The sequence below is a fragment of the Anabrus simplex genome, chromosome 2 (assembly GCF_040414725.1).
Source record: "Anabrus simplex isolate iqAnaSimp1 chromosome 2, ASM4041472v1, whole genome shotgun sequence".
Lineage (NCBI taxonomy): Eukaryota > Metazoa > Arthropoda > Insecta > Orthoptera > Tettigoniidae > Anabrus > Anabrus simplex.
Window position 1 is genome coordinate 1037464788 of NC_090266.1, and position 24009 is coordinate 1037488796.

The 24009-nt window shown below is 37.3% G+C and overlaps 1 protein-coding gene across 1 annotated transcript in view; it reads left to right on the forward strand.

Moving 5' to 3' along the window:
• LOC136864663 (probable Bax inhibitor 1) overlaps positions 1-24009 on the forward strand; it is a 63126-nt gene that overhangs the window by 25889 nt on the left and 13228 nt on the right. Inside the window, exon 3 of the mRNA XM_067141956.2 lies at positions 10512-10738. Coding sequence (XP_066998057.1) covers positions 10512-10738 — 227 coding nt within the window. The remainder of the gene's footprint in view (positions 1-10511; positions 10739-24009) is intronic.

Here is a 24009-nt window from a genome sequence, read left to right on the forward strand (position 1 = left end):
TCTTTTCAGGATTCTAGTACAAGTAGTTTGAGCTACCAGTTGAAAATATTATAAATACAGACAATAGTCTGCTCCATTGAACTGCTTAGTCATGAGACTTACGTTCTTGTTTGCTTCCTTTACAATACACTGATTGCATTGAGATTTCCTAGACGGTTACTTTGTGGTAGTTAAGTAGGACAGGGTGGAATGTGGTATTTACCAATGCCAGAAAAAGCAGACATGTTAATGGTGTATTGAGAATGTAGGAAGAATGTTGTTCATTCATAGAGGTGCCAACTGTTACAGATTTCACCTTGCAATTACAGCATTACAGTCTTTTGTATGTATGTATATACTATATACTTGGGGACAAAACATGACGGCCTCGGTTCCTGGAAGCGAGCTGGAAGCCATCAATCACACCCTGCAACCTGCTGAGTTAATGAGTTCTGTGTGATCCGTGTTTGGTTTGGACAGGTTGCCAAACCACTTTCTTCCACACTCTCGTCAGTCTTTACCCTTTCTTCGTGTCGAGTGCAGTAGACAATTTGGCAACTCCGGCTACAGTAGACATAGTAAATTCTATAAGCCGCTAATAGACACTGGGCTGCCGCTGGAGAGTAGTGGTGTGAGGTGAGGTCGTCGTGTTTTATCCCCAAGTATACATATATATCTGAAGCAATCTCCCTTCAGTTTCGACTTAAAACTTTTAGGTTCTTAGTCTATCCAAACTAATTTTGAATAAATAAATTTACAAGCTACGAGGAAAGGGAAACGTAATAGAACTATTACCTGGAAAAGGAACAACTTATTTAAAATAGTGACATGTTTCATTCTTGAAAGATAATCAGATTCTGTCAAATCACACTCAGAATATATAGAAATGTGTAAATATGTGTTCTGTTTAAATCCTTGGAATTTGGAACTTACCCTAATGAAGTCCTCCCTTCTCTCCACTCTAGCAGAAAATGAGTTGTTCGGAAATTGTTGCTCTGTCGTTGGGCCGAGATCAACTGGCTAGTCTTTCTGTTAAACTTTTACCGTGCCATGCCCATGCCCTGGCTAGGTCATTGACATGCTGTATTTTATTTTTAGTGCTCCTGTTGTTGTCCTTGTCAAAATTGTTTTGTGAAGTATGCAGGATTTCTTAACGAGCATCGAATGGGCTGCCTATTATACTGGGCATTTTCCATTGTCATTTGGAGACAATTCTGGTGAATTTCAATTTATTACTTGATAAAAATAACATTGCGCTTCACATAATCACGTTGGCACGTGATGCAATATGTCAATCTATGCATTTGCTGAGTAATGGCATCTAACTGCACGACTGATTCACACGTGTGGAGCACGAGTTTTCAGAAGGCTTATCAGAGACCGATCATCTCACTCACATACTTCCTGTGAGGAAAGTGTTATAACATATACCATACTACTGCTTTATTGCACAAGACATGTAGAATAATCAGTTTTGACCAATTGTATCTCCTAATTTTTCCTGATTTTTGTTTTGTTAAATTGGCAGGTTAATGTTATATTATCGTAATTTAAATGGTTTTTGAAAACTATTTAGGGGTTGTTTAATGAAATCATAATGGGCTGGCTAGTTTTCCTTTAATTTTCTGACATTTTCATTTGTGTGAATGGCTTTTGTGGAACCATATTCATAGTAGTGTTATTATTAATACTGTTGTGTATTTGGGATTAAATTTATGTTAAAAATTTGATTCAGCAAAGTATGGATTAAATTAAATGATCTTGTAAAACATCTGGAGTGGCCAAGACTCTGCATAAATTCAGAGAATTTAAAACAGATTCTAACCCACTTTCCAGAACTAAGTCAGAGTAAACTCCTAAAGTGCTAATGCAGAAAATGTGTGTTTTTCAGACATTAAGTAGGGTGAAGTTCTTACTGTCATAGAGGTGCCAACTATTACAGATTGTCCGTAATTATTACGGATTTCACCTCACGATTCAGAATTACGGTCAAAGGGGAAATTATTACGGAAAAGCTGACATTATCAGGAAAAATTATTGTCAAAAGGAAAAAGGCTTGAAATGATGGAACATGTCTCCTAACTCACCCTAGTTTCAATGCTTGTGAGATGGCGACGATACTTATTCGATCGTGACTTCCTTTTGGTACCCATAAGCGTTGTAAAATTGTGAATGAAGGAGCTCAGGAGCTACTCTTCTCCACTATAAATCCTTCAGTAATGTTGTATTTGCTGTGTTAAGTGTACCTAATTGACAGAAAGACTGAGAAAGAAGTGAGGCCTACATTTAGCACTCTGCACTGGAATCTCTTATAGTTCAGAAGATGAAAATGTCATCGCAGTGGGAAGGATGCTTCAAGAAAAACTACACCGAAAAGCGGCTGCTGCGTGAGAAACAAGCTACAAGGAATGTCTTATCACAGAACTAACAGGTTGTGTGCAAGTGTTATTGTTTATTATGATATACTTTGGAATATATTGCTAGAGGGAAGGGCAAAAGGGGTGTCATCGAGAAGGGAGGAGCATGCCTTGGGCTTGACTCTTAATTTTTCTTGGGGGAGGAGGGCGATTACTGCTAATCCACTTCAAATGTTGGCACCTCGGCTGTCAGTTTTTTATAATGGGCACTCGGGTTTAGGCTTTAATTACCAACTAACCGATAGACCTATTGCCAAGTAAGTTATACCAATATTTTCTTTGTTTAATTTTGCATTAGTGTTTTAAGACAAATTGCTTTTCAAGTTCATTATTTTTTATTTGTGGTTGCTCCTGTTTTTTGGTCTGACTTTTGACCTTGAGCATCTGTGTATCTTCCTCGCACCCCATCCTCTCTCTGATAACGCAGTAGTCTGCTAACCTTGACTGATGGTTTTTGCATCATAAAGCAATTTATTCTTGTGGATCACAACTGTGATCCATGCGACCACTAGAATGACTTTTGATTTTGTTTTCTTATTACGGTGTCTAATCTCAGTTCATGTGCATATATCTACTGTTTTATGAGTTTATATTAATTGTTGGTATATAAGTACAAAATGGATGACTATGAGAATATAAATCAATGGCTGAATGAACCAGACAGTGAGGTACCTTATGGAGGGTGCAAGTGAGACAAATCACAGTGTCTGGTAATTTTTCAGGGATTGTTTATAAATGCATGCATAATCATATTCATTGAATAAATAGCATAGAATAACCTTATATTACAACTTTTCTTCGTGCAACCACTGGAGTGTTAAAAATATTCGTGGAAAACCACTTATCTGTTGGAAATGAAATTCTTGTTACAACCACATGTATTCATGGTGTAATACTCAAGGTATACTTTTTTCCAACCACCCCAAAGCAAGTTCTTATTTTGCTACAGCAACTTTTTCTCAGCCCAGCATAAACATACAACAGGAAACGTGGGCTTGTTTTGAAGCATTCAGTTGTGGTTATCAGAAACTACAACCACTGTAACCATACAGTGTGATACTGAATGTATGAAGAGTTATATTGATGAGAAGTTGTGGGATTAACAGCAGGCGGGTTTGTGAAATTGGGTACAGCGTTTCCGCGTTCAGTAGTATGCACGGCACGCAACAAACACAGCTTTTTGTTTACTTTGAACCTTTGATTTTATTTCCTTGTACAAATACTTCCAGTCATTCTCATAAGGACTTTGGGCGTTCAGTGCATGTTTACAAATGGTTGGCTTCCTGATTTTGAAATGTCACACTGTACAATTTTAACGTTTACTTTTATATCTTTACAATATTTGTCAGTATTCTTCGTCTGAAAAATCACTATGGAACTATCATCATTCATGCTATGACTGGCTCTAAATGTGGGACATTTTCAGACAGTCCATCTTTCTCCCTGTGGTAATCTTCCATTTTCTTAGGGTGTGTTTTTACATTGTTTCCAGAGTTTCAAAAGCATAGAAATTGACATATCAGCAAAATCCTTCATATATTCCAACAGTTTCTGGTGGGGGCTTTTAATTGTAGGGAATGCCTTATTCATGTAAAAATTGTGCGTTTTCTTGTATTGTGGCCAAACTAAAATAAAGTTCGATTTTTGAATGCCCTGGCCTCAAATGTTGCTACTTTCTTGGATGATATTTCTAATCATTCTCAAAACGCTTGTAAGTTCGCCTGCTGACAAGTGGTCTTGGAGCTTGAAGTCATGTCGTTAACGTGCAGAACATAGGCAGACTGCCCGGGGCGAGTGTACGTGGTGCGGCAACCCTTCACCCGGTTTCACCCCCTTGCACATTGTTAATCGTACTGTTCAGCGTGCACAAAACTTCCCATCAATATAAAGGCCACCACACACAGAAAGCTAAGCTACGCTAAGCAATGCCAAGCTGTGGTGTGCTATGACACGAATAAAAAGCTAAGCTAAACTACGCTAGGCAGCACTTTTATTGTCTCACTGTTGTAAATAATTACTCTCTCTGCACTACTGCTCGGTGGCTTGATTTTTTTTCGAAGGGGTTCGACTGGCTGAGATTGTGTAGGTGTGTGGGCGGACGGAACAGATTATGAATCAGATATGTGATAAGGAGTGTAGGTCATCACATTCCGGACTCTCGCGTTCATCTGGGTGGCTACTTCAGTTACCTCTTGACGTTGATATGTTTCCTGTCTGTCAATGTTTGAATGTGTGCTGTAAGGAAACTTAAGCTATTTATGCACATCCAAACGTATATTAAGAAATGACACGTCGAGATCTGTTTATGGAGAATGAGCATTTTGAACTGTCCTAGTCCTTGTGCTTCAAACGCAGTTATGTTTTTCATTTTATTAGTGAAATGTTTGTCTTAGCTGCAAAACATAACAAATCGAGACGGTCTTTTCTGTGTCTGTTAGGTCATCAGCCCAGAGGCTGGTTGGATCCTCAAATAGCACCACCAAAAGTTATGCGGTTATAAGGAAACAGCAAAAACCAATGGTCTTATTTTCTTATAACCTCAAATGAATTGCATGCATTTTAATTTATAATATACTCAACATATACATTCACTTATAATTTCATCAATTTTTAATATTTTAAAAATATTTTAAACATTAGTGATACTGCGTGCGTTAAAATGACAGCTCATCTTTTTGTAGGAATATAAGCAAACCAAACCCCATGGCACTACAGCCCATGAAGGGCCTTGGCCTACCAAGCGACCACTTCTCAGCCCGAAGGCCTGCAGATTACGAGGTGTCATGTGGTCAGCACGACGAATCCTCTCGGCCGTTATTCTTGGCTTTCTAGACCGGGGCTGCTATCTCACCGTCGGATAGCTCCTCAATTCTAATCACGTAGGCCGAGTGGACCTCGAACCAGCCCTCAGGTCCACGTAAAAATCCCTGACCTGGCCGGGAATCGAACCTGGGGTCTCCGGGTAAGAGGCAGGCACGCTACCCCTATACCACGGGGCCGGCTGTAGAAATATAAGGCAGAAGGAAATCCATTAGTTTGTGGAATCTCCACTCCATTTTTTCCTTTCCTGCCAACTTTACTCTCTTTTTGTCTCGTTAGTGCCTCCCTAAAACAGTCTCTCAGTCTTTTTGATAAGTTTTTAATTTCCTTACCTAAAACAATATATGCTATTATTTTACCTTTCACGTTCTTAGTAACTGTTGATATATTTAGGAATATGGCATACAGTTGCAGAACAGGCGCGTCAACAGTATCTGCTAAATTGTAAATGTGTGTAAAGCCATGTGAAAAATGTATTCTTCTCAAACAATTAGAACTGTCAAAATTTTGATTATATACTTAATTTATAAATGGTAGCCTACCTACAATCAATTTAAAGTACTGAACTTATTTCCCACCAGCAGTTTTCCTTATCAAATCAGGGTAGTAAATTGATGACATATCAGAAAGGCAGGGATATATTTTTACCTCAATTAGTCGTTCTTCTTTTGGCCCGTTATCCATTGTATTAAAATATCGAAGTGCTATACCAGAAGAGACTCACACGACACGACTAAACACACACGACAGCCCGCCAGACCAACTGCTCAGAAATGAAAAGCACATGCGCCAGGCCAGCTACAGCCAAGAAAATCGCCTGCCTAGCGATCTGTTTAGCTTAGCTTAGCTTAGCTTAGCAGCCTGTGTGTGTCATCGTACTTAAATGCATTGGGAGCGATATTTTTCACAACACCGCATAGCTTAGCTTAACCTAGCTTTCTGTGTGTGGTGACCATAACTCTTCATACATTCAGCATCACATTGTACAGTTAGTCATTGTAGTGTCTTGACTGAATGCTTCAAAACAAACCCAAGTTTTCTGTTCTATATTTATCCTGGGCTGAAAAAAAAGTTGTTTTAGAAAAATAAGAGCTGTTTTTGGGGTAATTGAAAATGATCGTAACTTCAGTATTACACTACGAATACATGTGGTTATAACATAAAATTTCATTATCATCGAACAAGTAGTTTTCTATGTATATGTTTTTAATTGAGCGGTTCCTAGAGAAGACTAAAAACCCGGAAATTATTTACTGCAACTATGAATGAATGAAAACCATAACGGTATAAGCGACATTTTTTTAAAATGAGTTAAGTGCAGGATGTAACTCCGGGAGGATGTATCTTATCACCAGCAAGGAGATACAAGTGATAGCGGTAATATTCTGCGCTCTAGTGATGGGTGGTATAACTACAAATAACATGCTTTATATGAGTGGTAAGATTTTTAAATGCCTTTTTCTCTGAATGACCAAAATGCTACTTAAACCGTTATGGTTTTCATCCATTCAAATAAGAGCATGAACTTCAAAAAAGATTTGTTTTAGATGCTATAATGCAGAATTAAACAAAGGAATGTTAAAGTATCAAACATTATATTTTAAGAAAAGCTAAGTCAACCTCATTAGAAAAATAGCTTTTTATTCAGGTTACATTTCCCACTTTGTTTTTTTGTGATGCGTTGCTTGTTCTGAATGCTACTTTAAATCCTTCCTTTTTGAAAAGTTAGCTATTTTGTAGGTATTTTTATTCAGAAAATTAATTTGGGTAAGGGTTTGTTTGTGTGCTTTCTTAGTTTTATTTAGCCGATCTACTTGGTTTCTACTGAGATTTGTTTTATTATATGTATTTTGTTAAAATCGGTTTGGTTCGTTGGTATAGTTATAGCTCTGTACCATCGCGTTCAGTCCCACTAATTAGTCTGAGGTTGGGTGATTAGAAAGCCGATTGTGTGAGATGTTTGTGTTGGTTTCCTGTATATCTTCTAAGACAGTTTCTTTACTTCTACTGATCATTGTCCCAAAGGTTGATCCATTTGTTTTAGTTTCCATGTGAACTTGATTGCGTTGTGTAAAGAGTTCAGTGTGTCTTAAGTTCTGAATTTGTGACATACACACACGTTATGTCATCTACGAATCTGCTCCACTGCATTATTCCTTTGGTGCTTTCGTTGGTTAAAAGTTTGTTCTAAAACCGTTTAACAATATGTTTGCTGTTATTCCCATTAATGGTAAACCCATGGCTAATCCTTCTTTTTATGAATATATTTTGTTTTATGGTTGTTTTTAAAAGGATTATTTCTTTTCTTTGTGTTGATTTGCTGTCTTTTAGATGTTTTCCTATAATTTTAATTGCTGTCCATCGTGTAGTGCACTATGTACTATAGCTTGTCTTTGTCGAATGTTTCCACATCGTTGGATTGGACGGAAAGGACCTGTACCTTGGCTAGCCTAAACAGATTTGACCAGTTTTAGATGACACTGTTTACAAGGATACATAGAATACACCAGATGATATGAAAGGATGTGTTACTGTTGCCTATGCTGAAATTTCAGATTAAATGCTGGAATGTGTGAATCACTCTGTACATGGCAAGCTGGAAGCTTGTATTGAAGCTGGTGATTGTCGTTTTTGAACACAACGTTTGAAGGCCAATATTTTTTCTTCAGAATAGAGAATTTGTTTATTCACTTTTTTTCTTAAGTTAGTGCTTACTCGGAGCAGACAACTGCTGGTATTTACAATTTTCATACTGCAATAGCTTGTAAAATACTTGTATTAGAATCCTTAAAAAAATTATTCTAATTTAAGCCTACTGGAATTTCATTTTTTAATATCAATGGGCATTGTTCCATTTGAAAAAATGTAGCTTTCTGAAATACACATTGTAATAAATATTAAAATCTGTGTAATGGCTACAATTATTAGCCTATGAGTACACTTCAGTTCTGTGGAAAGAACGCATCGATAGAATAACTCTGTATATTTAACAACTGTTGATGAAACTGGCTCTGAGTCTACCACTATGGCAAAAACTTGTTTATGGCAGTTTCTAGTATTTTTTGGAACTTCCTATTAAGTCGATAATGGGCATCTTCTGCTTTACCAGCCATATTAACTATGCAGGTGTAAGCCATGGTTTATTTGCTTGAATCAAGAAAAAACAAAGATATATGTTTGCTTACATTTGGGTAAGTATGGTACACAAGATATTACAGTGGAAAATAAAATATTTTCTCTTGCAATGACAGGAGAACTATCAGTTAATAGGTGGTCATCGTGTATTGTTGGCATTCGTAGCTTGCTCTAAAATTGGACATTGATAAAAGGGAGCAGAAAGAATTTTGAAGATGCCTTGTTGAGATGATTGTGTGTCTGGAATTTTCAGATTTTATAATGTTGTGGTATCGGAAGGCATCTCTCTTCAGTTTTGACTTCGATAATTTATAACTCTGGGGTTCTTCAGTCTGCTGAAATTAATGTTCAATAAATAAATTCATAAATTACCTGGGAAAGAAAGCTAACGGTAACAGATTTGTACCTGAAAAAGGATGATTGACCAGTCTGGATTTTGTTCCCAATATCAGTGCATCCCTTTCTTGTGTCAGTCAGTCTAACTTCACATTGTGTAAATGTGATACAGAACATAATGATTATACACGGTGAAAAATAGATCTACTTTTGGTAGAAATACAGGGACTTGTTTGTATAATATATTCCTCAAAGTCCAGGGTTTTTCATTTTCTTTCAGGGTTCCTGTTAGTTCTAGTTAATATCACAGCTTTTCCATGTGGCCAATGTAATTTTCCATATCCTCCCATACAAATATTCCTTGCCTGAACCATTAACGCTTAGCAAAATATCTGCGGTGTCACTAGATCAGAATAAATGAATCATTCCTTCATTAGTTGCAAAATGTAAAGTTTCTTCTTCCCTGTCTCTGAGACATGCCACAATATAAATGGCTCAAATATCTGAAACCCGAGGAATTTTCACAATATTATATGCAATGCCACTCATTCATTTATACAGTCAAGTTGTTAAGTTTATCACTGATCTCGTGACACCTTTTCAACACTCGATACTTTCACTTATGCACAGTTTCTGGAATGGTGAGAAATCTGTCCGATACCTATTGATTTGTTACAGTTGTAGACTTCATAAATCTTCGCTGCGTTTCATAGCTCAATAGCAGCTAACTTATCAAACTGATGTTAAAGTTTCGTAACTACTTCCTAGGTGTCGCCCCTCGCACTGCTTTGTTTTTGTACGTTAGATGTGTTCCCTAGACTGTTAGGTACATGCACCCAAGTAGTGAATCCTATTTGAGCATTCGTGCATCGAGAAATTGGAATTAGAACTAGTGTTCTTGTAGGCGTAGGTGTCAGTTTTGTAGGGTTTAAGAACAGTCGGAAGAATTTGAAAACATTTGAGGATTTCTAATAAAATATGCACATCAGCAGCACGTGTCATGCATGATCAAGTATGCACTAAGCCTTATAAACACAGTATCTATTGGTATTTCAAAATATAAACATTATTTGACCGCAGTATAGCAATAAATACTGCACGATTAACATACTAACGTGTTAGTTCTTGTAATGCAATATCGTTAATTAAAACCAATCTCATGATAGAAGTGTGTGTTCACTGCAGATGCATGTAGGCCTTTCAGTACTATGATACAATGTAATTATCTGTTATACTCAATTCGGCTACTGGTATCGGTGCTTCTATGGACACAAATACAGTCGCAGATACAAATGCAAGACTCGGTATATTGAATTAATATTTGATCAAGGGGCGATAGAAAGCAACTGGCACAGGATGCCGCCTGTACCCTCAACCAAACATATGGCAGTATTTGTTTAGCCTGAATCTCTTCCAATTCATCCTCACTACACATAAGAACATCAGGGTGGCGATGATAACCTTCAAAGTTCTAGAACGTTAATCATTGTCTAGAACTTCATCAAAAAATTTAGAAAGAATGAAAACGGTGTATTTAGCTGCCGTATACAATATGGTACTGATATAGTTCAGTCCAGATATAGTTCATGTGGTTGTAAAGAATAGATTTGTACAATTTTTTTTCTTTTCTGTTGTAGTTTTCCACATCAAAATCAAAGTTCAGCAGTATTATAATTTTTTGTTTCCTAATTTTCTGTTACTGCAATGTTTCAGTTAAAATATCTTTTTAAAGACTAAAAATGCAGTGACTGTTCTTGTCCTACCAGGTATATGAATGTTATTAGAGATTTGACCTTGTTCCATTATATTACTTTCTTTTTACAGGACTTGGAATGGGCCCTCTTTTGCAAGTTGTTATTGATGTGGATCCGAGCATAATTGTGACAGCATTTTTTGGGACATCCCTTATTTTTATATCATTTAGTGCATGCGCCATGCTGGCTGAAAGAGGTCGTTGGCTGTACCTTGGCAGTACTTTAATGACACTTTTGAGCACACTGGTTATTCTCACTCTTGCAAATATTTTCTTCGGTTCAACTCTAGTGTTCCAGGTCAGTATGAAATATTAACATTTGCCCAATGTCATTATCTTCGTGTATATACTGTAAATCGGGGTTACTTTGCACAATCTTTGAAAAACTTTTTGTGACATTTGAGGATCCAAAATGTATACACATGACTTATGTGCAGAACAAACTGATTTATCTCAAATGCCACTGCAGTGCCACAAAATGTTCTAAGACAGTGCAAAGTTACCCTGGTGTGTGGTAATCTTAGTGCACATTTATTTATTTTCGTGTGGGTTGGCTATATGTGAAATAATTTTGGGGAGTCTCTTCCATGCTGAACGTCATTCGGTTGAACACAGCCCTAGGTTTTTGCAGATTTCATGTTGTAATGATGAATGTTCCATTGTGGAATATAACTGCAGTACCCATCTCATACCTCTGGACCAAGTACACTGGGGTAATTTTCATCATGGACCAGTGCCTTGACAGTAGAAATGAGACCTCCAGTTCCTACAGTGTCATATGGAAAACAGTTACTGGACCTGTGATCCGTAGAATGCAAGTGACTGGGAGTGGGCTTCCTGTAGACTGATGTTTTGTTTTCCTAATTGATTGTTTTAATTTGCAGATTATTAAACTCGACTGAAGTACAAAAATATTTTATTCTAGAATTTTGTGCATAACAACAAATTATTTTTCTTTACTGTCCAAAAATTTTACAAGATAAAATTGTATTCTTATAAGTTTGGCAACATAGAGTACAGTGCTTCCTATAGACTTTTCTCACATAATTGTTCAATGAATGCAAAGTCGATGGTAATGATACCGAACATCGTATAGTCTGTAGAGTTGGTTTTTCTCTCCTGGTATTTGAAGATTTCCCCTTCACTGCAAAAGGCAAAAGTGGGGAATTCCTACCACCCCTAGTGGACAGCTACATGGAGGGTGAAAATAAACAGCTATAAAGAGCCATACTTTCACTTGCCTAGTATGCTTTGGTCTATGTAAAACAGCAAATTGTTTAATGATAACAAGTATTTTTTTTATATACCTTAGGCAATTTCCTTTTAAATATAAGATAGCACTGCTGTACTTCAAGAAGATAATGCTTTATTTAATCGCTGTTCTGTGTTTACTTACAGGTGCGAACTAGTTCATCTGATATGAAAGAACTGGTCATATTTGTGTGTACATCAAAAGAGAATACGAGAATGCAAAAACTTAGACCACTAGTTTCTGTTTTTCTGGGGAAGTACTATTAAAGTTACGGGATTGTCTGAGAGTGTAATAGGAAATATTTTACATGAGATGCACAAAGAACCCCCTCGCCAAAGCAATAAGATTTTGATAATTTTGGTTGCAACTCACGGCAACACTCATTTTAAGTCTGTCTAGACGAGGGTTTTTTCCACTTTTGACATACTTGCTTCCTGTAACAGTAAGCTAAATCTTGAAAATTAGTTCCTCTCTGTAGAAAATTGAGTGACATTGCATTCCATTACTAAATTGAATGCTTCAAATAGCCAGTTTTCAATGGAGCGCATTTATCATAGTCAGGAGGAATTTATTATATAACATGAAATACGGGATAGGAAAACAGGAAAGCCTATAATTCTGTCCGTTTCTTGCGCTGCTTAACTTGATCCATGAACTCAGTAAACAGAAGTGGACTCGGGCTATTTCCCTGTTTAACACTCCCTATCAATCTCAAACTCATTTGACTTGGTTTTGCCAATACAAACAACGAAGGAAATGCAGAAACTATCTGCATGCGTAGTAATAGCAGAGTCATAACTCATTCTAATTATTTCAAAATCACAGTGATAGTTATGCAGCAAATCTATGAGTACACATCAACCATTATCTTTGCTCCCTCTCCACACAGTTTAGGTCTCATTCTACCTGCATGGTTTAGCACACTAGTGCAATGCTAGCTCAAACCATTCAACATCTGATGAGTAAAGAACTGCTGAAATTCTGTGCAGGTATGGGTTTGAACAAGTTGAGAGAGATTGATATTTCTCCACCTGACAAGTTTTCAGCAGCTACAAGGAGCCAGTTTCTCTAATTTTAACGAGTGCTTTGTTCGTTCAGTCCAAGTACCTACCGTAGGAAAATGCTTAAGTTATTCCTTCACATGTAATACTTAATGCTAGCGCAAGCCAAAATTCGTAATTATTCATACAAATTCCTCCTCTCCTCTCCCCCCCCCCAACTTTTTTTTTCTTAATGGATTGTAAGTCAAGTGGAGTGGAATCTCGATTATCCGTTCCCAGAAACTACATTTTCCCAGCTTATTCGTTCAGTTTTAATGGTTGCATCAACCGTCCAGAAATGTTGGTCCCATCAACACTAAATTTTCAAACAGTAATTTTCAAGAAACTGTATCTAACCAAGGAACGGCTATGACATGCCTGTGGATCTTGCTGTTAACATAGGGTTGCCATACATCCTGAAAAAGCGGGATTGTCCTGAATTTAAGCATGTCTCGGCATCCTGATGGGATTTTTATAAATCCCTACATGTCCTGAATTTTAAAAATCAGAGCAAATTATTTAAAATTTTGCTCACATGGTTTTTGAAAGGGAATGGATTTTTTTTTGGTTCGTCGTCCTGAAGCAGTCCTGACGTCATGGTAAAAGGCTTGACCTACGCTAATGCTATCTACTTCTGCCTGGTAGCAGCGTGTTGAATAATGAAAATTATTTTGTATCCATGCTAGCTAGTAATAAATGGGTTCAGTTTTTAAAGCATTGTAAAGCTGGTGAACAATATATGAATTGCTTAAATTCACTCAGTTCTGTTTGTTTACCTGGCCATAATGCACGCGTGGAAATAATTTTTCTCTAATGAATTCACAATGGACAGATGACAGAAAGACTGAAAGAATGATTGGTGTCAGATCAGGTCACTTCTGTTTCATAAAATATCTTTAAGCAAAGGTAAATAAATGCTGTTTTTAGTTTTCATTTATTCGTGTAGCTGGTATTGTGTACGGAAACCTCAGAATCAGGAAACAGTGTGGTCGCAGCAGTTGGTAGGAGACGGTGCATTTTGACAACTCTGCTTGAACACTGAACGAGTTTCGTCAAATATTCATACTTGTAAAATATCTACATTATGTCCAGGGTTAGACTTTTGATACTTCAGATTGTATCACTGAACAGGTTGTCGATATTTCTCTCAGGGCACTATAGTCACTGGGCTTTCCGACAGGAATCGGAACTGCTCCTTCCTGACAAGAATCTAGTATTTTAATATGATTGGATATGATTGTTCTCGAGACCAGAACAGGTGTTGCACCTTACATGTATAAAGCCATGAGAGGTCTTGGGATTGCTTATTACTATTTTTGGTCCTACTATACGATGGGGGTTTTTAATGTTGAAATTGCCTTATACTCCCCCCCCCCCCCCACCCCCGGTCATTTTATATGTTCAGCGTATCATTTAAAATGTATCATTTCTCACTCGTACTGGCTTGTGCAGCAAATGTCTCGGATGCGCTTTCCAGTTCAGCTGAAGGTCAGAAATTTTGGTTTATTCGTGTACTTTTGATGATAGTTTTCCTCTTCCACTTTGCTTGTGGTTCGTGATAGATAGAAATTTTTGTATCAGATGTGCTTCATTTTATTAGATTAGAGAATAACTACTTGCCATTGATTTTTGTTTAGCTTTGTGTTATTTTATTCGATAGTTTTCGATGAGCTTGGGTGAACAAAGACTGAGAGAGTTGGCCGTGTGGTTAGGAGTGCACAGCTGTGAGGTGTTGGCAGCTCTGAAGGTGGTTTTCTGTGGTTTCCCATTTTCACACTGGGCATAGGCTGGGGCACCTAGCTCAACACAGGGAAAATAGGCCAATATTCATTCGATTGTTATATATGCTATAGTAATCGCCACGTAACGAAATACCCCAGAAAGTAAATATCGCCGCCCGATGCTCTTCTTTTCTCTTTTTTGTAATGGCTGATCACTGCTGCCAACCTGCCTGGTTACATATTAAAATCACCAGACATAACCATAACAAACTAACCTCAATGTAAACACCGATAATGTTTCCCGACCCTAGTAAATGATAAAAGTTAAGATGAAATAAATCAAGATATTCATAATTAAGTCGGTTTCCACGCTCAATGAGAAATTAAGGAAATAAACACCCTTTCTCACTCAAATTAATGTTACATATATCTGTCTTTATTTTGATATACAGTAGGCGTACTATAACCATATTCTTGAAAAGAGGGGCGTGTTAAACGATGCAATTTATTTAATAAGACTTTGCAGTGTGATTTTCGAAAGTTCCAGTCATCCAGTGACTTCCCTTTCTTTTGCGCGAACATTTCCTTCTCTCTTCAATACCGGTAACCAGTAAGGTTTTCAGCCTGCAGGCTGGTTATATCTTCACGGTTTTCAGGAAACATATAGGAATACTGATGTGCCAAGCTACGTGAACGGAAATTAGGTCAGGTTTCAAGCTCACTGCAGAATTGAATATTAGTTCTACTATCTACTTCTATCGTTTTCACATACACCGAGGTGTCAGTATTTCGTCCCGCAAGAGTTCTTTATGTACCAGTAGATCTAGGCATGAGGCTGGCGTATTTGAGCACTTTCAAATACCGCCAAACTCAAATCCGCCAACCTGAGCTAGTCTTACATTCTCTCCTTCACTTGCTTAAATTATAAACATTTCCTGCCTTTATTCTGATGTATGCATTACTATGACTGCATTCTTAAAGGAAGGGGAGAGGTAATATAGATGGTATAATCCGTTCTGCAAGTTCAAGGACTTACCACATAAGACATATGTCCTTCCTTTTAATAATAATGCTAACAGCATCCCACTAAGAACTTTTACGGTTTTTGGCATTTGGCATTTTAAACATATTTTCAGCTTACAAGTTGGTGTATCTCAAGCTTTCAACATTACAGAAACCAATGTACAGGAGCACTATGAGTCAAACATTACCAGATTTTTACATATATATTGGCTTAAATCGCATGAAGACAGGTTGTGAGGCAAGAATTGGATAGGAAAGAGGGCTAGGATTTAAAATGTAAATAAGCGTACAGACACAGCACTAGCCTGAAATGAAAATGACGGGGGTGGGGGGAAAAAAAAAACCACTCAGACCTGCCGACTGTGGGGTTTGAATCCATCACCATCTCCTGAAACCAAGCTCACAGCAATGTGATCAAACTGCACAGCCAGTTCACTCAGTTTCCTATGATGCGTAATAGGCCTACCACATGGGCAACCCACTTACCTGTATATGGATCTTCAATTCTTCAATTATACATGTATGCAAAAACATTATGTACCTTAGTAAGAGGTACTTCCCTAGTTGGTTCTGATTGGTGCACGTATAACAAATATGTTTGGGAAGAAATACTTTTATTTTATTTATTTATATCATAAAGGAGTCATGTTGTCATAGCAAAACGAATATGCAACGAAGAAATGAATCCGAAGAGATAAGCATTATTTACTGCATTAAATATTAGTTTATTTACATGTTAAGCGATATGTAGTAGTAATAATAACAACAAACGTGTGCAATAAGGAAAAAGGAAATAAATACAAGTAAATATAAATATAATTTACAACATTTAGAGCCATTCCATGGTCACTGAATTACAAAGCAGGGGTATGAATAAACAAACATAATAAACACGAATACTAATATTTAAAAAGCAAACAGCAAAGTCATCTCCGTACAAACCATGAAAGCCATTGGAAGGGTGGAAGGTGAAGGCTTCCACTATCCATAACGTTGGCACTTGGTGGGGTGGAGTGGTTAGCTCTACGCATGACCGCCTTTGCCCCCAATAGTTAACCTGGTACTCATTTACCATACGCAAAACATTCCTTCCAAATTACGTTAAACCCCTGTCACTCATTATTATTATTATTATTATTATTATTATTAATAATAAAGTATTAATAAATTGCAAATGGGAAATATCCCGGTGGCAACGGTCACTTACAGTAATGTGATAATAAAGTTAACGTAATTACCCAACTACAACAAACAAACAGAGTACAAGAAGCAGATATATGGAAGGAAAATATAACAAAAATTACTGCTAGTTTAATATTCTAAATCGAGCAACATCATATACAAATTCACACACAACTTAAGCATTTACAGTGCTTAACAATATGCCTTACAATATTATAGGTTGACCTTACTACTAGCTTAACATTATAAGTGATAATAAAGTGAAGTTAAACCGTAATTACCCTACAACAACAACATTACAACAAGCAAGAAATACTACTAATTTAACTTTCTAAGTCCAGTGTCATTATATACATATTCACACACAACTTAAGTATTTCCAGTAGTTAACTCTACAAATTACAATACTATAGATTGAACTTACTACTAGCTTAACACTATAAGTGATAATAAAGTTAAAACATACTACCCAACAACTACAACTCGAGTACAAAAAGGAATTCCATGGAAAAAAATATTACAAGAAATACTACTAGTCATCTAAATCCAGCATCATGTACAGTTTCGTACACAATTTAATTATTTCCAATACTTGCCACTATGGCTTACAAAACTATAGATTGAGCTTACTACTAGCTTTATGTTAGGAGTGATAATAAAATGAAGTTAAAAACATTGTTAATTAACCAAGAACAACAACAATTACAAAAACATGAGTACAGCAAGCACTTCCCTGGAAAGAGAGTACCACAAGAAAAAGCCTCCCAGTTTCACAATCGAAACCAAGCAGAAAATCACAAATTCAGTGCCCGTAATTTAAAACTTTTACTTTTCATTTTACACAAATGGTCTTCTTAAATGACTTGATACCAGAAGGGAATCTATCAAAGACCGCCGCAGGTAATTTATTCCAATCCCTTATGGTCCTGTTGACGAAGGAAAACCTGCCCACATCCGTATGCTGGTTTCTGGCCCTAATTTTATGCTTATGATAATTTCTCGATAAGTATGAGGGAGGTTCTAACCTATTCGTAATACAACTCCAAGCAGCCATTCCCGTATAGCTCTTATAAAAACCACACAGGCGAGTTCTAGTTCTTCTAGATTCAAGACTTTCCCAATTAATGGTATTCCTCCTATTCCCAGTTATGAAACGCATCGCTCTTCTTTGAACTTTCTCTAGGGAATTTATTAAACCCATCCTGTACGCATCCCAACATGCAGATCCATGTTCAAGAATGGGTCTTACAAAGTATTTATAAGGTATATTTGAACCTACTAGGGTGGTGAACACATAAATAAGAATTCCAATGAAAGTATTTTCCTTCTGGACCTTCATGCCAGACAGATGTTTTTTTTTTTTAAACAAATTTTTTTCACTATAATACGATTTATCTATAGAGCAAAACCGCTATGCAGTGTGCGTCTCATAGCAATCGAGATGTAATTGGTAATGTACTATGTATCTGTAGAGCCTATATATGACTTTACAATTACCTCTAAAGTGAATTTCAGCTGTGTGACAACGTTAAAAAGACTATGGACTTTGAGATTGGCATTCCTGAAGAGGGTTTTATTCTTCCTATATAAAGACCATGTAGCCACCTTCATTTCAGCCACATAAATATTCAGCAAAAATTGCAAAATCACGTTAGAGGACAAATACAATTTTTTAAGTAGAAATAGTCTGGAACATAGATTAGTGAGGTTGGACATCCTGCCCGTCATCATTCAGAAGTCGCTGTTCAACATACTGTACTTGTCAAAACTAGTAAGTTTCTATTTTACACAATAATAGTGAAATGTTGATGAAGACGACATACACCCAGCCCCCGTGCCAGAGAAATTAACCAACGGTGGTTCAAATTCCCCACCCTCTCGGGAATCAAACCCACACCCTGTGACCAAAGGCCAGCACGCTAACCATTTAGCCATGGGGCCAGACAATAATAGTGAAAAAGCATGTTCACTGCAGCTATTGTTGACTGGATATTTCTTCCCTTTAAAGAACAGTGAGTACCACGAATTAATATCCTGTTTTGTTGATTCCTGTAAACTTTGTATGTACGGTTTTGGTTCGCCAGTTCCTAGCGTATCTACTGAATGAAAACTTTGTAGACCAATGGATTCAGTTTTATGTTTATTGCCTTCAGTCGTCATGACATTGCTTTCAATGACAACAGTCGCTCAATTACAAATCCTGTCGAACCTAACCTAACCCTGCGACAATCGGTGGTTTTCGATGGATCAGTACCTAACCGGTCATTATAATTTGTTTTCGGTGGATCACAACCAAACCTGCCCCTATCAGTGGTTTTCGGAAGAATACAGTGGTCTTGTCACAAGCCAATACAGGCTCTTGATTGGGTATCGTGGAAATTAAACTCAATTTCGGTTTCATGTACATTACAATTTCTCTAAGATATATTGATAGTAATTCAGTCATGTACGACGACAATGTATTTCATGGTAAAGACAGCTGCCTCTGTGGATCAGTGGTAGAGTGACGGCCTCCGAATCCCAAGATAGCGGGTTCAAACCCGGCAGAGGTAGTCGGATTTTTGAAGGGTAGAAAAAAGTCCATTCGACACTTCATGTCGTACGATGTCGGCATGTAAAAGATCTCTGGTGACACATTTGGTGTTTACCCGACAAAATTAATTAAATCTCAGCCACAGACGCCCAAGAGAGTTTCGGTTTACTCGGTCTGCCATCTAGTGGGCCTAGAGTATAACGGAACGTCAAAATTGACGAGCAGACAACCAGATGGCGTCAACTTGAAATGTCTGAAATGTGTGAAAATGGGAAACCACGGAAAACCATTTTCACACCAGGCAAATGCTGGGGCTGTACCTTAATTAAGGCCATGGCCGCTTCCTTCCCACTCCTAGCTATTTCCTGTCCCATCGTCGCCATAAGACCTATCTGTGTCGGTGCGACGTTAAGCAAAAAAAAAATGTTTAATCAGAAAACCAGTGGGCTACTGTACATCTCCTGTAGCCTATACAAAATATGATGATTTTAAAAAAGCCTCTGCTGATAGAAAAAGACATTTTCAAAGATGACGGAGTTAGATGGCCGTGCGTTTAGGGTCGCGTAGCTATGAGCTTGCATTCGGGGAATGGTGGGTTCAAATCCTACCGTCGGCAGCCGTTAAAATGGTTTTCGGTGGTTTCCCATTTTCACACCAGACACGTGTGTGCTGTACCTTAATTAAGACCACAGCCGCTTCCTTCCCACTTCTAGACCTTTCCTATCTCTTCTATCCTTTTTGTCGCCATAAGACCTATCTGTGTTGGTGCGACGTAAAGCAAATTGATTTATATTTAATATGTGGGCTACTTATTGTGGACACAGGTATTTTTATATGTAATTCTCTCTATATATATACAGTATGTACGCGAGTTGTGACTCACAGAGAACTGTGGAAAACCATTAGATAGTGTATAAAATTTGAGTTATGTCAGTATTTTAACAGGCGTACAATGTTTACATCGTGTATTGGTGACAGAGTGCTGTCTCCCTCTCTCTCCCCTCCTCGCCCGCTCCTCCTCACATTGCGCCACAGCAGTTCTAGATAATTTCACTCCGATTGGACACTGATCCCCACCTGCACATCTATACTGCCCTGTAACTTGTAGATACACAATTCCCACAATTTTTAAATGTAACTTCGTTATATCTGAAAGGACGGGGCAATCAGAAATGTATTATTTCCGAGCAAAGTTATAACATTCTTAATCTCATGGAATGGTTCTTACAATGGTACAGTTAACTCCTCGGCTTCTCTTCTTTCTTCTTCTTCTTCATCTTCATCTTCCTCCTCTGATTCACTGCTTCCATGATGAATGACTAGTTCCTCCACTTCAGGAAGACCTCTCACCTCATTATTGTATAACTCTACAATCTTCTTCTCAGTGTGTTTCACTTCATTTCTCCACATCTCTGCTGTCACCTATAAGATATATTGAAGTATCACAACCTGACAAGTATATTATAAACTCCACTTGCCTATATCCAGTAAATAACATTTCCACTTGGCCTACCTGATCAAGAGATTCTTTCCACACAGCTGTAGCTCTGTCCAATCCGTGACCAGGTCTTGAAGCCACTGTTTTGTTATAATACTGTTTTGCCACAGACCATACAAATTCGATGGCATTGAAAAATGAGTGGTATGGAGGAAGTCGTAAGACAGTATGGCCTTCACTGTGCAGCATCTCGTCAACAATGTACCTGGTTTTAAAGAAACAGAAATATTGTTGTGCATACATGAAGTCAAATACACGAGTGTAAACAACTTATCTAAACTTATGTTTACGTGCTTCTGTACCCCTTTAAGTGACTTCGATTCATATTACACAACCTTTGCAGCTCATCTTTTGTAGCATTTTCTGGTGGAGAAACTCCATTCTGCCTTAACCATGACTGTAAATTAAAGGAAAAATAAAAATTAATTTCTGTAACATCATTAAACATCATTCAGTAGAAGGAAATATTCAGTGAAGTATAATTATCACTAATTGATCCTTCCTCCATTGTGTTGTTGGTTGATGCTCAACAAGCTTACAGTGATATGGTGCATTATCCACTACAATAACACAGGGTCCTATATTTCTTAATCCTATGATTAATTGCATTTTCACCCACATCTGAAATTTCTCGCTGTTCATAGCAACATGGTAATCCTGATTTCTTTTCAAGTTTGTAGCAAATATCAAATCAGCACCTGTAAGAATTTTAAGTTTTAGTATGAAGTTATTTCTTCTAAAAAAAGTATTCCCTAAAAATATGAGATCACCCCTCTACAAGGATAGGCCTATTAATTGATAAAAAAAGTGATTTCTGTTGAACGATACAAAAAGCTGTCTGATTTTAAGTGAAACCAACTACTATGTAGCAAAGTCACCTGATGATGAAGTCAATGAATTACTACTTACACTACTTTATCGTAACATCTCTCATGAATGTATCTCCATTAGTAGGCCTATTAGAAGTCCACGATCACTTGCATTAAAGATATAAGTATAAACACCCATTTCAATACCTTAGAACAAATGTAGTTGCTGCGAACACTGAACCTATATCAGGCAGTAAGAAATAAGAAGCTTGGAAGGTGTTTAACAGTCAGGTATCAAGCACTGATTCAGGTGGAGATTGTCGAATGCAGAATAAACATAATAAATAGGCCTACAATACAAGTAATTTACTGATACAAATATCCAGTAATATTATATGAAAATACACTGAGTAAGTTTTGATTGAAATACCTCTCTAAGGTTAATCATTGGCCTAAAGTGAATACCTGCAAGTCTTTAATAACCAAGAGATCCCTTAACAGTGGAGAAGTCAAAATCAAAAACCTCATACAGAGCTCAATGAGCGGTAAGTTATAATGCCACTTCCGATCTAGTGCCAGTCAATTTCAGTCAATCAATCACCATTGATCTGCACTTAGGACAGTCGCCCAGGTGGAAGATGTAGTTTCAGGGATAGGCCTAGTATTTTCTTCAATAATTGCAAAGAATTTGGAAATTTATTGAACATCTCCCTTGGTAAATTACTCCAATCCCTAACTCCCTTCTTAAAAAACAAAAACAAATATTTGCCCCACTTTTCATCAACTTTATCACTGTACTGTGATCTTACCTACTTTTAAAATACCACTGAAACGTATTCGTCTACCAATGTCATTCCACACCACCTATCCACCGACAGCTCGGAACATACCACTAAGTCCAGCAACTCGTCTCCGTTCACCCAAGTCTTCCCAGCCCAAACCCGACAAAATTTTTGTAACTCTACTCTTTTGTCAGAAATCACCCACAACAAATCGTGCTTCTGTCTTTTGAATTTTTCCAGTTCTCAAATCAAGTAATCCTAGTGAGGGTCTCATACACAGGAACTGTACTTAAATTGGGGTCTTATCAGAGACTTATGTGCCCCCCTCCCCATACATCCGTACTACAAACCCTAAATACCCTCATAACTATGTAAACAGAGATCACCTCACTATAATAAAATGAAGTAAAATAAAGTAAGAACATACCAGGTACAAAGCCATCTTTCGTTCCAGCATGAACAATAACCAGTCTTCCTCCCTCACACAGGTCGACGAATTACTCCTTGAACATCATGTCCAGATTTGTGTGGTTTATTCCAGGAGTATGTGGGTGACCCTGAAAGAGAAATGCACAATTGAAACCAAAGACACTTGATGAAGATAAATTATTCCAAGATTTTTTTATATAAAATGTAATATATAACATATATATTCACCATTCATAAAAATCCAAGTCTCATCCAAGAAAACAACAGGTTTTGGTTTCTCACTGTCCTTATTACGCATGTATTCCCTCAGAAAACAGGATCTCTTAAAACAAATGTCTTCATTTTCTCTAACGTACACATAGGGATCACCTTTACTCCACACAAACCCCATGGCCTTCAAAATTCATCTTAATGTTTCGGAGCCCTTGTACAAATAAGTGTCTTAATTTGCTTTCATGTGGTCGAAAACCTTTCTTACAGTAACGACTTCTCCTGTGGGAAGAAAAAAGAGTTACAAGGGACTCAAAAGAGCTGTATGACAATACATGCACAAAGCATTTCTGGGAGCTTATCTGACCTGTGTGCCAATTTCTATAAATAATGTTGCAATATATTCCTTATGAAGTCGCCTTACCTTTATGCAATTTATCATAAATAAACCTTGCTATCGCTTCCTTAGAAAAACTGTCTATGCCGGTCACTGGATGTTCACGCTTCCGGCGTTTACCTGGTGTAGAAAACTCAACTCCCTTCTTGAAATTTCCTATTACTTTTCGGGCTAAACCGAAACTACACTGTAAGAATACACACACAGAAATATATTACATACATGTCAACAGGAATACACAAAGGTTAAATCTACAAACCGTATCGAAGTCGAAACAAGACATGGTATAGGCCTAGGCCTACATGATCAGGTTAGGTTAGGTTCAGAATGAAATACTGCTCCATTTCAACTGATTGTCATTATGCCAGAAACTTATCATAGAAACAAGATAAAAACGAACACTTACCCCAGTTAATAATACAACTCTTGCCATTAGCTTCGTATCACTACGACTGATACCTTCTTCGTCGTCTTCGTGTTTCAATTGCTCGTAGCAATGTACAAGCATTTCTTGACTTGATGCTTGTAAAGGACGTAACCTTGGTTTCCTTTTCGGAGTTCTTACAGATTTTTCTTCCTTCTTAGACATCCCAATCGAATTCTGTTCGTATAAGTATGGGACGAAATAGGAACGTAATTAATAAAATGATGTGCTCATCATTTCACACAAACTATGTTATTAAATGCATTATC